This window comes from Neoarius graeffei, chromosome 12 (genome assembly GCF_027579695.1).
Source record: "Neoarius graeffei isolate fNeoGra1 chromosome 12, fNeoGra1.pri, whole genome shotgun sequence".
NCBI lineage: Eukaryota > Metazoa > Chordata > Actinopteri > Siluriformes > Ariidae > Neoarius > Neoarius graeffei.
In genome coordinates this window covers 23954603-23972090 of record NC_083580.1, presented here as the reverse complement: position 1 = coordinate 23972090, position 17488 = coordinate 23954603, and the positions used below count along the sequence as shown (strand labels likewise).

General features: G+C 41.7%; 1 protein-coding gene across 1 annotated transcript in view; it reads right to left on the bottom strand.

Annotated features, from left to right (window-relative positions):
• Positions 1–1596: 1596 nt before the first annotated feature.
• wdr41 (WD repeat domain 41) overlaps positions 1597–17488 on the bottom strand; it is a 56853-nt gene continuing 40961 nt past the window's right edge. The window contains exons 13-14 of the mRNA XM_060935713.1: positions 4773–4909; positions 1597–2282 (exon numbers count right to left, since the gene is read on the bottom strand). Of these exons, the coding sequence (XP_060791696.1) occupies positions 2142–2282; positions 4773–4909 (278 nt within the window). The 3' untranslated portion in view covers positions 1597–2141. The remainder of the gene's footprint in view (positions 2283–4772; positions 4910–17488) is intronic.

The following is a 17488-nucleotide window of genomic DNA, read 5'->3' as shown; positions in this document are numbered from 1 at the left end:
CATATAAATGATAAAAGCAGTTGAGTTAATATTACACCCAACCAGTTTACGTTTCGTTATAAATACACAGTTACAAAAAAAAAATGTCAGGTTTATTTCACTTCATTTTTTTTTGTCTTGGTTTTTGCAAGGAGTCTCTCCAACAATAAACCATTCTAACACTGGCTTTGTGAAACACATTTTAAGGATGCAGCATGTAAAAATGAAAAAAAAAAAAAGTTGAGCTTGAGGAGCAAAAATTTTTTGCTGTGTGTCACCTTGGCAACCATGTAACTGTAATTTACAGTCAAAGCTGTCTTTCAAGTAATTACCTACCATTGGACTTGGAGCTCCAAGTCATGCATGAAGCACTCCAGGCACAGATAACATGTGGCCCATGCATAAACAAAACACTGAGATCATGGATTGTGTTTTAGGCAGCTAGACAAGGTTAATTTCCTAATTCACTAGTAAAAATCACACTAGGGTCAAGCCTAGCTTTTGTTTTAGCTAGTTTGCTCTGTAGACACTGTGCTTATACAGTTGATTTGACAAGCTCTAGCTGAAGGTGTTGGGTTGTCCTCATTCACCTAGGATTTGGTGAACTAGACCCCCCCCCCCCCCCCCCCAAAAAAAAGTGACCCATACTTGTTTTTAATCTAATAAAATTTCCATAATACTAAGGAGATTATGGAGACCATCCTGGTTCAGGGTTGTGTTGGATCCAGAGCCGATCTCAGGAACAATGAAATGGAGGGAATACACCCTGGGTAGGAAACTAGTCACTATTCCCACCGATTGCCAAATTAATGTGGCTAATCCACCGACTGCAATGTTTTTGGGAGGGAGAAGACCGCAACTAAAACCACAGTACCAAATGTTCTTTCACAAGTAGCTTGCAATAGCACTTGTATACCAGTGAGAGAAATTTAAGTCTTAAATTCATAATTTTTAAAAATACATAAAACCTCCCCACCTCCATGACCCCTCATAAACCAGCTTTCTTTGAAGGTAGACTGCCTTTCAGATTTTTCAAATGTAGGTCATAAAAAGAATTTTCCCCGACACCCAATTATTTTTGTCTAGTGGACCGAAAGCTACTGAATTTGAATCACAGACTTCTAATTTTATTATTATTATTTTTTAAATAGAACAATTAATGAATTTAGGGCCACATGGCCCTAAATTCTCTGCTATTTTTTTCTTGCTTCACCATGACCCAATTCAAGATAGTACATCATGCATCATATGATGGGCTTTCCTCGTTCACAGATGTAACTGTCAGTGCACGGTCAAGGTAAACCTGCGCATGCGCACACGGACTTCTTCTGTCTGCTTGACTGCGCAAAGCAGGTGATTTCATGCACATTATTTGCTCGGGAATCACCTCAAAATTAAATAACTTCCCAACCACAGAATGGCCTGATATTTTGTGAGATATTACAGAAATAAACACATCACAATGACCAAATTTCAAAGGGAACTAAATTTCACTGATTTTTGAAATTGAAGGGCCATCTAGCTTTAATAGCCATTTATACTGTTAATAAATAAATATTTAACTCATCTTGTATGCAAGTATATTCATTTATATATTTAAACATGGTCACATTTTTTAAAAAAATCAAATCATGTAAAATGTAAACAACCTCAAAGATTCACTGACATGATTTACAACTCATCAAATGAATAGACTATAAAATAAAAACATCCATACAATAGGATTTGTCAGAAATGCTTAAATAGCATTTCTTGCAGCAGCCTTGCATTTTGAAAATGAAAAATCACTGTTGAATAAAATATTAGCATGCTCAGTTACAGTAACAGCTATATCTTACTCTTTGTTCAGTCACAGTTATTGTCATGAAAAAGGCAGGAAGAAAAAGGCAACAAACAACAATTTCTATTAAACAGCACGGGCATTCAGAGTGAGATACCAATGGTGGAGTTGACCACCACCTACCGGTATTGAGTACTCGTGCTTCATTTTTTTTTTTTTTAAAGAAGTGTTTTCTGCACTCTTTCTTTGAATGACATTTGTGTCTTCTTTAAAAATATCCAGTGTTCTTTGCAGGCTGCATATTAGAAAACCTGGCATCCTGTTCCTCTTCACCTCACCCTATTGATATCACGTAACTGCTTTTGGGTGAGTGTGTGAAGGTTCAGAGGCACCCTTTCTCCTCCAGCTTCAGGAACAGAGCCAAACTGCGCAGATGTGACTCTCTTTCTCCGTCTTTCCACACAATGAGCAGATTATCAGCTGAGCAAGTGACCACTCCCCTCTTGCCAAAACTCAGAAACATCTGTAGTATAGAAATGCAAGAACAAAACGTTAGGGCAGGGCTCGAAATTAACTTTTTTTCTTTGTGTCCCCCAGTGGTCCCGAATTCTGTGTTGTATTGTCCCGAATGGAAGCAATAGTGTCCCCATTTTTTTCCTCTCTGAAATAACCAGTGGTTAATATTATCATATGAAGTTACTATTATATTTGTAACTATGCGATTTTGAACCCTTTATATCATTTTTACAATAAGCCACAAGACACAAGCGACACATGTCCTATACATCATCTACTTCAAAATTACAGTTATTGCATTTTCAGTTTATTAAACTTTGGCGATCTCACTGTATGAATAGATACCCGTTTATTTAAAGGGGCCAACTAGCTCATTCAGAAAATGTTTCAACTCACTACATCTGCAGTACACTTTAGTTGAAAATAAGACCCCTTTTATGTTCATTTCATCTACTTATACCTTGAATATCTGTTGGCACTTATAAGGCCAACTTATAATTTTCACCATTACTGTTACCCATTTTTATGAACTTTCCGTTATCCATTTTATGAACTTTCCGTTATCCATTTTTATGAACTTTCCGTTATCCATTTTATGAACTTTCCGTTATCCATTTTATGAACTTTCCGTTATCCATTTTTATGAACTTTCCGTTATCCATTTTATGAACTTTCCGTTATCCATTTTATGAACTTTCGCTGCCGGGTGCAAATGTTAGCAACATCAGCATAGTGCCAGGTCCGAGCCTAGTTGTGCTGCTGACTGACTAAACTTTCTGCACTAGAAAGACACCAAGAAAACTCACTTATTCTGTTGAACGCTATCTTCCGTCAATATCATCCACATCATTCCTGTTGTATTTTATAACGTGTCTAACAGTGTTCATTAAGTTCATTCAGTTGCTAGCGTTGCCTGCAGACCAGGCGAGGACACTTTGGATCCTGAAGGTCCCGGAGACGTTATGTCTGGGCTTTCAGTTTCTTCCCCGCGGTCGGTCCGCTTCAACCACTTCAGCATTTTTGTTCTGGCAAGAGTCGGCGCAGCGTGTGCGGTAGCAATTCCATTCCAAGTCCATATAATGCGGACACCGGCCGAAGATTCTCGAACAGAATGCGCTGCTCTGTAGCCTACGGATGCAGGTGCATCGAAAGTGTAGCTACTATGTATTTTTCGCTGTTAACGTTTTAAAATTAAAATTGACAAATTAGGTGAATGTCTACGTCTGTGTTACGGCTTTGTAAATAATATTAATGTAGAACTTTTTTTCTAGATCTGTTTTTTTCCATTGTCCCGGGATTGTCCCAGATATGATAATTTTGTGTCCCGATGACATTTTTTATGGTCCCCGGGACGTCGGGACACCGTTAGTTTCGAGCGCTGCGTTAGGGCCCAGTCCCACAACACCAATAACTATAATGATAACTATAAATAAAATCGGTCCCCTGCAGTTTATGTGGTTGGTGGTCACACCAGACCAATAACAATACCTATAGCCCAGGCTTGGGTTTATCGGTATCGGTGAGATTGCTTCTGGAACGATTTTTCCAGGCCTGGACCTGATGCGATAAAACATCTGACTAATCAGGTAATTGTTTACACATGATATTGTCTGAGCACATGCTATTTTTCCTGGGCATCTTTGTACATTCTTGCTGGAGAAGCTGATTATAGAAGTGTCAAAGAAACATCTGCAGTGCTTTTAGAACAAAAAGCACAAGCTGTACAAAGACACAGCCAAAAAGGAAGATGTATGGAAGATCATCAGCAGTAGAGTGGGTATGACTGGTAAGTGTGTGTAGTGTGCATGGCTGTGCACTCTAAAATCTCTGTAAACCATGCCCATGTTACCCAGCACCAGCTGTAGATCATGTAAAAAAAAGATTTCAGAGCGCAAAGTGTCATGTCGCCCTACGAGTTGAGCCATTTTAAACTGAGATTTTAGAGCATGCAGTCATACACACTACACAAACTTTGCCACAAATACAATCTGTGGATCATGTAAAAAAGATTTTGCAGTGCGAGATCTAATGTCCGATATACTTTCCTATGGTTTGAATCTTTCAGAAGCTGCTGATTTCCTGGGATTTTTCACACAGAACAGCTTTATAGAGTTTACAGAGAATGACTAAACCCGTTTTTCAAGAACCAATAAGTGTTACCATGCTAACTAACACACACAAATAAGTATACAAGCCGAAGACAACAATGTGCCTTGGATGACTCACTCTCACCTAATATAACCAGGTTTTGAAATACAAAAATACAGGGAAACACAAACACCTCCTGTAAGACAATAGTTATCAATACCTCCAGTTATCATGAGTTCTGCCTGACAAATACTTTTGCATCTGATAAAATGTGTCTGCCTTTGGATACATTAATCAATGTAAAAAGAGACCAAACACACAGAGATGTAAACACTAACATTTGCAGTCAATAAGTTTTTGACCTTTGAGTCGTCTCCTCAGGTTCGTCAGTGTGATGTGTATAGACTACCTGCACAGCTCCAGAGTGACCAATCAGATCACCAACCAACTCCAGTGAGCACAGACCAGAAACTTCCAGAAGCTTCTTAGCTGGCACACTACTCTGTTTACTGGATCTCCCAATGGTGCTGAACAAGCTGAAAAACCCTGAGAGAGAGGGGAAAGTGAGCAAGAGAAAATGTGAATAATGCATTACCTACTTTCTGTGGCTCCATGCAGATTTTTTTTTTTTTTTGTTAATTTCCATTGCAGGTGCTAAATGGATTGGTTATAAACTCAACTCAAAACTCTCCATTTATCCTTTCTAACCAATAAGCATGGTGTATAACAGCTCAATAATTCCTTTGTGTTTGGAGACATTACAGCAAATGACACCGTCTGATTTTTCCCTGTTTTTAAGCTGAGCTTCATGCTTAATTTCATAACACGACAACATATACGCCCAGGAAAGTATATTCAGCACCCAGAAGTAAAGGCTCAGCTCTGGGAAAGGTGTTTTCACCAATGGCAAGTCATGGCAGGACACTGGGACAGAATAAACTGGCCCTTTAGTGGCATCACCATTTACTAAATGCCTTTCCTGCACTTTCCACTGACTCACGCCACGTTGCACACAATTCAACAACTCGGTTCCTCCTCACGCAGATCTACTCTCCCTAATTGATGGAGAGATTTGGTACCTCCAGCCAGGTCACCCAGAAACCTGAATTGAGGACTGTGACAATGTAGTCCAAGAAACACTCTGGAATACAGGAAACCTTTAATGTCATCCTTCACCTTCACTTATTGATGACATGATGTTCAGGGTATAGCAAATATGCATACAAAGAGCACAGTGTGATTACACCCTGAATAAGCATAAATAAATCTAATGTTTAACAATTATTTGCTGAAGGCGAGATGAACAAAGTCGAGGGTGATTAAATACACGGGTGATTATTTAAGAAAGAAAAAATGACAGCAAATGGCACCGTCTGATTTTTCCCTGTTTTTAAGCTGAGCTTCATACTTAATTTCATATATAATATATATAAAAAAAAGTTAATTTATATATATATATATATATATATATATATATATATATATATATATATAAAAAGTTAGTTTACTTCCAACTTCAAAAGCAGCATGCAAATGTAATACGCACAGACTTGTGTCACTTATTGACGGTTACGTATGTAACTGCGGTTCTGTGAATTTCGGATGACTGCCAGAGGTTTAAGCTTTAAACACCTAGATGTCCATCACGTGTATGTGCAGGTCAAATGTTTGTATCAGTCACCTGTGACCTGGGTGACATATGCCCCTTGCCCCGGCACTAAAGGCACATTCACCCAGGAAGTGACCTCTTGGCAATCTTCTCGCAAATATTCCAAATGACTGCCAAGCTCTGGCAGTCATCCGAAATTCATAGAAACGTGGTTACATATGTAACAATCATTCTATTTCATTTGTACTGACCGCTAGAGGTGATGATTTAAGCACCTGGATGACTAATACAAACAAGGTCACAGGGAAGACCTACCTTGCCCCTTTAAGAGAGCTGTGAAGGAGTATGAAGAATGGCTGTTGCCACTGGGTTCTGAGAGACCACATTAACCCAAAAGAATCTTGGAAATGTGCAGGTTGATGTCCATGATGAAGCTGCACAGATATCTGAAAAAGGAACCCCTCATAGGGCTACCCATGACACAAAGACACTCCTCATTGAGTGACCCCTCACATGAGGGATTAAGAGACCACTGCATAGCATGGACAATAGTGTCTACAATCCATTTCGACAGCCGCTGTTTGGACAAGGCATGAACTCACCTATGCCCTGTATGACAAACAGTGAATCTGACTGCCGGAAGTCAGCAGTGGTTTGAATACGTCTTTAATGCTCACACTGGGCACACCAAGTATGCACTTTGCCCCTGCTCATCCTCTTGAGTTGGGGACTCAAAAGCTGCCAGACTGAGGGGCTGGTTTGTGTAAGAAGATGAAAAGGTCTTTGGGAGAAAGGAAGGGGTAGGCCATAAGGTTCAGAAAAAAGCTTCCATCTGTTAGCATAGAGCGCATTAGTGGAAGATGCCCAGAAGCTGTTGATGGTCTGCACAAGCTGGATTACAGGATCCTAACAATGGCTTGGACCTTCAAAGGCCAGACCCAGAGTTGCAACTGGCCTGGGTTCGGATGCTAGATTTGACCCTCCAGCTGTGAGAGGAGGTCTCGTCATACAGGGAGGCACCAGGGCTCCCTGTCCAGTAACCTGTGTAATATTCAAACCACACCCTCCCAGGCCATCTGCCCTTGTCAAAATGTTTTTTAGAATTCTATAGAAACTCTATAGAAAATCCTATAGAAACCCCTCTTTCTATACAATCTCTATAGAATGCTATAGAACTAATACTCTATAGAAAATAGTTTCTATAGAAGTTGTATAGAAATAGTATAAATTCTATAGAAGTTGTACTCTATAGAAAACAGCTTCTATAGAATCTCAACAGAATTCTATATAAATAGTCTATAGAAAACAATTTCTATAGAATTGATAGAGAGTTCTATAGAAGCTCTACTTTATTAGGGCCAACAGAATTTTATAAATTTCATAATGGTTATTTCCATAAAAACACAACTTGGTGGATTTTAAAGACCCTACAGAAATTCCAGTCTGAGACAAAAGGCCTTGCATCCAAAGAACAACTTTAGTACTTATCTCCAATAAAAATGTTCTTTATTTCATTTACTTTATCTCACATAATAACACTTCGGATCAACAACTCAATTGATCCAAATGTAAATTACAGTTTAAGACATAATTTAATAAATGTACTTCCAAAATAAACGCTGATATATGCTATACATTAATTTTCAGTCAAGCTCAATGGCATTTGGAAGAAGTGAAACAAACGTCTTTCTTTGTATTTTCATGTAAATATACTTATTTGCTATATCAGATAAATTACATGCTATCAATTCATTAGTGATTTCAACCTCTCTAATTTGATGCCCCTTAACTTTATATATACCTGTATTTAATTGAAACATTATTCGAGTAGATGTTAAACGTCGAAATATACAGTACAATTCTTTTTTACAGTTACATATATCATCTTCACATTCATTTTTACGGGCGGCACGGTGGTGTAGTGGTTAGCGCTGTCGCCTCACAGCAAGAAGGTTCTGGGTTCGAGCCCCGGGGCCGGCGAGGGCCTTTCTGTGTGGAGTTTGCATGTTCTCCCCGTGTCCGCGTGGGTTTCCTCCGGGTGCTCCGGTTTCCCCCACAGTCCAAAGACATGCAGGTTAGGTTGACTGGTGACTCTAAATTGACCGTAGGTGTGAATGTGAGTGTGAATGGTTGTCTGTGTCTATGTGTCAGCCCTGTGATGACCTGGCGACTTGTCCAGGGTGTACCCCGCCTTTCGCCCGTAGTCAGCTGGGATAGGCTCCAGCTTGTCTGCGACCCTGTAGAAGGATAAAGCGGCTAGAGATAATGAGATGAGATTCATTTTTACACACTGCAACCACTAACTGCAGGGTCCCAATCAGACCATCTCTTAAGTGAAAGCAGGAATTATTTCTTTCTTGTTTCTTATGCTTTAAATGTTCAGATACGAAATATAAACCATTCTCAACCCTTGGTAAATTTTTCTATAGATTTCTATAGAAAAAAATCTATAAAAATTCTATAAAATTTCATAGAATTTTTATAGACTTTTTGTAGAAATTTTATAGAGTTTTAATAGAAATTTTATAGTTTTAATAGAAACTATAGAGTTTTAATAAAAATTTTATAGTTTTAATAGAAATGTTATAGAGATTATACATAGAAATCATAGAATTTCTATAGAAAGTCAACAGAACGATTGGTTCTTGAGAATGGTTCATATTTCATATCTGAACATTTAAAGCATAAGAAACAAGAAATAAATAATTCCTGCTTTCACTTAAGAGATGGTCGGATTGGGACCCTGCAGTTAGTGGTTGCAGTGTGTAAAAATGAATCTCATCTCATCTCATTATCTCTAGCCGCTTTATCCTTCTACAGGGTCGCAGACAAGCTGGAGCCTATCCCAGCTGACTACGGGCGAAAGGCGGGGTACACCCTGGACAAGTCGCCAGGTCATCACAGGGCTGACACATAGACACAGACAACCATTCACACTCACATTCACACCTACGGTCAATTTAGAGTCACCAGTCAACCTAACCTGCATGTCTTTGGGGGAAACCAGAGCACCCGGAGGAAACCCACGTGGACACGGAGAGAACATGCAAACTCCACACAGAAAGGCCCTCGCCGGCCCCGGGGCTCGAACCCAGGACCTTCTTGCTGTGAGGCGACAGCGCTAACCACTACACCACCGTGCCGCCCGTAAAAATGAATGTGAAGATGATATATGTAACTGTAAAAAAGAATTGTACCGTATATTTCGACGTTTAACATCTACTCGAATAATGTTTCAATTAAATACAGGTATATATAAAGTTAAGGGGCATCAAATTAGAGAGGCTGAAATCACTAATGAATTGATAGCATGTAATTTATCTGATATAGCAAATAAGTATATTTACATGAAAATACAAAGAAAGACGTTTGTTTCACTTCTTCCAAATGCCATTGAGCTTGACTGAAAATTAATGTATAGCATATATCAGCGTTTATTTTGGAAGTACATTTATTAAATTATGTCTTAAACTGTAATTTACATTTGGATCAATTGAGTTGTTGATCCGAAGTGTTATTATGTGAGATAAAGTAAATGAAATAAAGAACATTTTTATTGGAGATAAGTACTAAAGTTGTTCTTTGGATGCAAGGCCTTTTGTCTCAGACTGGAATTTCTGTAGGGTCTTTAAAATCCACCAAGTTGTGTTTTTATGGAAATAACCATTATGAAATTTATAAAATTCTGTTGGCCCTAATAAAGTAGAGCTTCTATAGAACTCTATCAATTCTATAGAAATTGTTTTCTATAGACTACTATTTATATAGAATTCTGTTGAGATTCTATAGAAGCTGTTTTCTATAGAGTACAACTTCTATAGAATTTATACTATTTCTATACAACTTCTATAGAAACTATTTTCTATAGAGTATTAGTTCTATAGCGTTCTATAGAGATTGTATAGAAAGAGGGGTTTCTATAGGATTTTCTATAGAGTTTCTATAGAATTCTAAAAAACATTTTGACAAGGGATATCTGTGCCAAATCTCTTGTACCACTTCAGGTCACAGCCTCCATTCCCCAGGATGGGGACATTGCTGGGATAGGAGATCTGCTGCTCTGTTCTGAATGCCTGGTAAAGTGTATTGCCCTCAGGCTCAATAGGTGAGTATGGGCCCACAGTAATAGCTGTTGCACCATCCTTAAAGATTGTTTGGACCTGGTGCTCCCCTGGTGGTTTATCTGGTAGACCACAGAGGTGTTGTCTGTCCTTATAAGACATGTTTCCCTACCAGCACTGGAAGGAAATGTTTGAGGGCAAGCAGAACATCCTGTAGCTCCAACACATTTACATGTTGTTCCTGCTGCTGAGGACTCCACTGGCCTCTGACCATTCTGCATTCCCACACTGCTCCTCACCCTGCTAGGGAGGCATCCGTGGCCACAATCTCTCTGCAAGAAAGTATAGACCTTAAAGAAACACCCTGGGTGAGATAGGTTTTCCTCCTCTGTGGGTGCAGGCATCTTAGTCAGCTGGCAGTGACTCTGACCAGTTTGCGTCCGTGTTGAGTGAGGTGCAGGCAAAGATTGTTCAGCCAGATCTGGAGAGGCCTCAATGACAGAAGGCTTAAAGGGATCACAGATGAGGCTGCTGTGAGCATGCCTAGCAGTCTGAGAAATTATCTGAAGGCCAGGGCTCTACCTTTCTTGAAGCAACTAATGAGCTGGATGTTGTTGTGAATCTGCTGCAGAGAGGGGGTGGCAGTCATCAGCTGTGAGTCCAACTGGATGCCAAGCAACACTGTGTGCCAACTGGGTACAAGGGAGCTCTTCATGATTTATTGCCAGCCCAAGCTTGGCGACATGGGAAATCAGTGAACCGGATTCCCTTAAAGCCCTATACTGGGAACAAATCAGTCAGTTGTCCAGGTAGGGGGAAAAATGTGCATCCCTCTGGCCTGTAGTGGGGACAGTGCTGGTGCTATACATCTTGTAAAGACACTTGGTGCTAGTGAGCTTCTGAATGGGGGCACATGAAACTGATAAGCCCTGCCCTCGAAGGCAAAATAGAGGAACTGCCTGTGCTAAGGTATGATGGGAATGTGAACGTATGCATCTTTCAGATCAATGGTTGTAAACCAGTTGTTCTGCCTGATGCCCTGCAGCACATCCACTGTTCTTAACACATGGAACTTGAAAACCTTGACGTACTTGTTCAGAGGCCTCAAATCCAATATGGGGCGAAGTTCGCCATCCTTTTTTGGGATAATAAAATAAAGTGGAATAGAATCCACTGTTCTGTGAACAACTGTCGAACGGCTCGATGGCAGCCTTCTCCAGGGGAGTCAAGACCTCCTGGTGTAAGGCCAGAACCTTGTTCAAGTCCTTGACAATGGTCATTTTGACCCCATGGAACCTTGACAGTCAACATGGGAATTGAATGCTGTAACCCTGTGACAGGGTTGACACAACCCAGGGGTCTGACATAAGCACTTCCCAGCACCTAAGCTGCTGCTCGGTGAAGCACCTGACTGTGGGAGAGATGCAGTCATTGCCTGCCCCCTCGTCCCTTCCTGGAGGGGCGATGGCCAGAAGACTGGCAAACTGCTGTCTGGCTTGTGTAACCTGTAGGCTATGTTGCAGAGCTTGCTGCACAGCAGGTCCAAACAGCTGTCCCAGAACAAGAGGAAGAGAGCTTTCCTGCAGGGTTCCAGAAGCGGAGACTGGGCCAGCCATACTTGATGCCAAGCAAGGGTTAGCAAAGGTCTGAGAGGTCTTCTTGCAAAAGGCACTTTGAGAAGTCCCCTGGGCTGGTGCTGCATCCAACCCCAGACGTGCTAGAGCCATATTCACAGCAGGCCTGACTGATGTCTGGCTAGTCTCAGAGTCCATCAGTGAACTGTGGCTTGTCTCCTGGGCATTGGGATGAGAGAAGTGGGAGCTCTCCTTTATGCCCTCCTCAACACCCCTACCACTGAGAACTAGGCTCTCTGAAGTCCAACTGGAGAGGGCATCTTCCTCCTGGATCTCAAAGGCTGGTGACAGTACCGGAGGCAGTGCCTCAGAAGGAGACCGTTGTGCGGCTGTAGCGGGTACCTAGAGCGAGAGCTGCAGGTTGTTGTAGATCAAGTAGGAGGGTCTTAATCTCTGTAAACTCAGTGGCCAAAAGTATCAACTTTTTGGGCCAGGGAATCTACTTTTCTGCATTTGCTCCTAGTGGGAGCCTCCCGTGACTCAGATCTGTGGTGCTTGTGTGCACTAGGAGACACAGCACTGTTCCTCTGTGGAGAGGGCAGTTGAGAGCTTATTTTGTTCTCTAGCTGGGCTAGCCTGGCCAAATGTGTTGCTAGACTCATGCAGCTGCAATTCAAGCATGCCAGTTCTGTCAGTCTCTGCCTTAAGTGTTCAACCCCAAGGCAAGAGGGACATTGATCATGGCCATCATGTGGCCCAAGAAGGGTTTGGCAATCAATGTGCATCATAAACATTAATCAACTACTGTTTCCACTAGACCTAGGTTGACACAGTAGCCCAATTACTAGCCTATTTGGAGGGTTTCTCCTAGGTAGCTATGTAAGTGAAATACTGTACAGCAAGTGTATTTGGTGCAGTTAGGGGCAAACAACCACTTTGCAATATGCTAATAATAAATTAACACAGACTACTTACATAATTAGCCTTCCCTACAAATAATGTGTCAATTCTACAATATAAATGAAAATTGTGGGGAATAACCCTTAACTTAAATGTAGTTTCATAATTAATCCAGGCGACTAGCCAGTCTTCGATAACACTAACATAAAAGTGGATAGTTACCATCAAACAAAGGCCTGTGTTAGCATAACAGTTTGCATTTCGTAACGGAGAGCTACAAGTGGAGATCCCTGCCCCATACTCAAATTAATTGCATTCGAGATCAGTGTTAAGGCAAGATACACCATCTGATCACGCACTTAGTTATTCCTCTTAGACTGCAGAATCAGAGTGAGTCCACTCACATACGGCTTAAATTTAAAAAAAAAAAAAAAAAAATTTACTTACCTGTTGTTATATAACATCATCCATGGCTTGCTCAACTTAACTGTACACACTTTACTGTACATAAAAGGCTAATCGCAGTCTTTGGGGGGAGAAAGTTCACAGCTCCAACTCGTCTCGAGTTACAAGACAACCAGTGATGCCCGTACACTCCTGAAAAAAAAAACCTGCTTACCAACGCGAGAAGATAGCAAGAGGTCACTTCCTGGGTGAACGTGCCTTTAGCGCCAGGGCAAGGGGCATACGTCACTCAGGTTACAGGTGACTTTGTTGATACAAACACTCAACCTGCACATATACATGATGGACATCCAGGTGCTTAAAGCACCACCTCTGGCGGTCAGTAAAAATGAAATAGAACTATGCCAACTCACATAAAATACTTTGTTTTGAAATAGATAAAATAAATCACAATCCCACCTTACCTTTGAATAGTTTTAGACCAAACTTCATGGCATCTTTATTGCTTTTAGAAACAGCATTTTCTTTCATAATTTCTAATTCTTCCTCACTTACGGTGACAAAGCGATTGGCCGCCATTTTGCTGAGTCTCTCGAGGTGATTATTGAGAAAAGAGTCCGAATTTGTCGACCAATCAGCGTGCATAATTTTCTATAATCATCTGCATATTTATACTAAATATATTTAGCAGTGCCTAAAAGCAGAGCTCGAGTGTATGAGCAAAATATTGTATAGGCACAAAATCAACCTGAACAGAATAATAATTGCATATGAACCATCGAATTGTGCAGTGTTGTGTATTGCGCATTAATAAATTGCTGCATTGTCTTGTGACAGTGATACTGATAATAAGATACACATCACATTTATGAATACATACTTATTCCTTTCTTCAACACTGCATGCCATGCACCAGAAACAACACCACAATATTTATTATGGTGTGACTCTGCTGGGAGCCTGGTGGACAGCAGTGAACTGGCACCTTCACTTTACATCATTACTATATAGTTACAATCTAATATTAGCGGACACGGTCTTCCGGTTTAGCAAATGAGTGGATAGACGTTAAATCAGGAGCTCCCGGTGGATGAAGTGATAAAACATCGAAAAGCCAAAATTCAAACGCGCAACCAGAGAGGGGATGAGTAATAAAAGGGAACAGTCCAAAAAAGAAATGGAGAAGAAGCACAGAGAGCGAGAAAAAATGGGAGATAGAAAGGGAGACGAAAGGTCAGATGCCGCTAACGACGACATGCTAGCTAGCATGAGGGCTGGCTTTGACAATTGCCGCTTTTCCACTACAAACGCGGCTGAGTTGGGCTGAGCCGTGCCGTGCTGAGTTGGGCTGAGTCGAGCTGAGTGGGGCTGTTGGAGTTGCATTTCGACTACAACCGCGCTGAACCGTGCTGGCTGGAAGTGGGTGGACACATTGGGTGGAGTTAGCGAAAGTGGGTGGACGTCACGTGATGTCGTTAGGCGGCGCAAACAGTGACATCAGTGAGCTTTTAAGCTGTAGTCTCACGAACCGGATAGTAAACAATAAACATGGAGGACATGGAGTCGTTAGTGTTGCTGGTCTTGGTGCTGTGGCTTGTTGTCACCGACAACGCCAACAGATACTGGCAAGAGCGTATAGATGAGGTGAGGCGCATAAGGCTTCAGAAATTCTCGTAATTCGTAATTCTTCTTCTTCTGGGTTTACGGTGTTTACAGATCCCAGCGTGCTCGCGGGGCGTGTGTGGGCATGTGAGGACACTCCTCCTCACCAATCAGTGCACAGGGGAGTGTCTCCTCACGCCCCTAGCCCCACTCGGCTCGGTTTGGCTCGCTTCAGCCCTACTCCAAAACCGTGCGAGTTTTGGGTGCTAAGCAGGGCTGAAGCGAGCTGAGTCGTGCTGCTCTGAGGTAGTCGAAACGCGAGCCATGTTGGGCTGAAGCGAGCTGAAGTGAGCTGAAAAAGAGTAGTGGAAAAGGGCCAAATGTGTCTAAGCAGATTGGGACCAATAGTGAGGAAAACCAAAAAGAAATGAAGGACATTCGAGAGAGTATTCAAAATCTAGGAAGTATGTTGAGACAAGAACTAGCCACTTTTAAGGAGGAGATGGGCAACAGGTTCGAGGCCATTGACAGGAGAATGGAAGCCCAGGCAGAGATATTGCAGACATACAAGAGCGTGTGGTGGAGACCGAGGAGTGGAATGCAGATCTGAAGGGGATTCTCGCCTCTTCCCTCAAGCAGCAAAGGCGGCTACAGGAGAAAGTAACTGACTTAGAAGGGAGATCAAAAAGGAACAATATTCAAGTTTGGGGAGTACCAGAGGGTGCAGAGAAGGATTCGGCATCCGAGTTTATAGAGCGCTTGATTGGCGAGGATCTTAAACTTGGGGAAGATGCCAGTCTACAAATACAACGTGCTCACAGAGCATTGGCACCGAGACCCGCCCCAGACAAGAACCCCAGAGCGATCACTGTCAACTTCCTGCAGTACCAAATCAAGGAGGACATCCTCAAAAAGGCCTGGCAGACAAAAATTGAGATTGGGGGAAGGAGAGTGACGTTCGACCACGACTACCCAGCAAAGGTGGCTGCAAAGCGCCGTAGCTATGCGGGACTGAAAAGAGTTCTAAAGGGAGAAGGGATTAGGTTCCAGTCACCGCTAATGGCACTGAGAGTCCACTGGCAAGGAGACGTCCAAACCTACGGCAGTCCACAAGAAGCTGCGCGGGCGATGGAAGAGAAGGGAATGAAGGTAGATGGACTGATAGAGGAACAACCGACGCCGGAGCAGCAGCTTGAGTCTGCTTTCAAGTGGCGCAGAGTTGGGGACCAGGAGATCGACATCGCTGGGAGAGCAAGGAAGGAACTGAAATGGTTCACTTGGAAGAAATGAGAGGAGGCGAGAAGAAATTATCTCGGTGGCCTATACCACGGAACAGGCACGAACTTTTGTATTTTCTATTTGGATTCCTATTATTTTTCCCAAAGACACTATTTGGTCCCTGGTTGATTTTTGAAAGTTACATAAGTAGCCTTTAGGCATTTGGGCAAAGGATGAGGGGAAACACTAGATGCTAGCTGCTAAGTACTGTTACACATTAAATGGGAAGGTGTGGACAGTGTGGGTAAAGATATATCCCTATGCCTAACGTTTTGTTGCCTTTAAAAGAACCATAAGGACAAGGCCGGGAGTGATGGTTGGAACATGTTGGACATTTTTAGCATGAATGGAGGACTTCAGTTTGGAGAGTTTTCCATCGCTAAGAGGGGCCCTCTTACGAGAGGATTGCCCCTCTCCTCACCAACAGGGGAAATGGGGAGAGATAAAGAACCCCAGTTTACCATGGGAGATCACTTTTTTGTTTACTGTTGTTTAGTTAGAACAGCTGTTGCTGATTTTTTTTGTGTGTCCATGTTTAGCGTATGGGTAATGAAAGTGCATGGGGAACTGATGTATAATGCAGCATGAAGGTGTTAAAGCGGTATCACTGAATGTGAATGGGCTGAGTAGTCCAATTAAGAGGGCAAAGCTTATGGCCAAATTCAGAAAAGAAAAAATGCAGGTGGTGTTTCTGCAGGAGACACATTTGTCTACAGAAGAACATGAGAAACTAAAGAGATTTGGGTATAACAACACATTTTATAGCACTTACCACAAACAAATAGGAGAGGGGTAGCCATATTAATAGCAAATTCAACCAAATTTGAACCTGAAAAAGAAATGTGTGATAGGGAGGGAAGGTACATAATGGTAAAGGGTAAATTAGAGGGACAGAGAGTGACACTGAACCTTCTTTGTATCATTATTTGACATCATTAATGTAGAATTGGAGGGGATCTCAATATGTGGAGGGGACTTCAATATGGTGATGAACTACAATCTAGATACGACTAGTACAAAGAAGAATAGGACATGGCTTAGTAGATATACGAGTACGCAACTGGTTGATTTGGGAATAGTAGATGTTTGGAGAGACCTACATCCCTTGGAGAGAGACTACACACACTATTCAGTCCCACACCAAAAGCATTCAAGGTTGGACTATTTCTTCATGACAAAGGGAGATATGTATAGGGTAGAGGACTGTAGGATAGGGGTAGCATATTTATCAGACCATAACGCAGTCTACCTGACAATAAAATTAAACAAGAGAAGGAGGACTACAGTGTGGAGGGTGAATGTGGGCGTACTGAATGACAAAGACCTGGTGGAAAGGATGCAAATAGATATAAGTAGGTATACAGCGGAAAACGATAATGGGGAAGTAGATCCAACCATTCTTTGGGATGCGCTTAAGGCCGTCATTAGGGGGAATTTGATGGCACAGACAACGCTTCGCAAGAAATCCAGATTAGTGAACTACCAGACACAAATTGGTCACTTAAAGGATTTGGAGAGAAAACATAATGCCACAAGTGACCCAGAGGTACTTAGACAAGTGAAAGAAACAAAGAATAAAATTGATAATATATTACTCTCAGAAGTGGAAAAGAAGGCTAGATTTGTCAAACAAACCTATTATGAGGGAGGTCCCAAAGCAAGCAGATTACTGGCTAGACATATAAGAAAACAACAA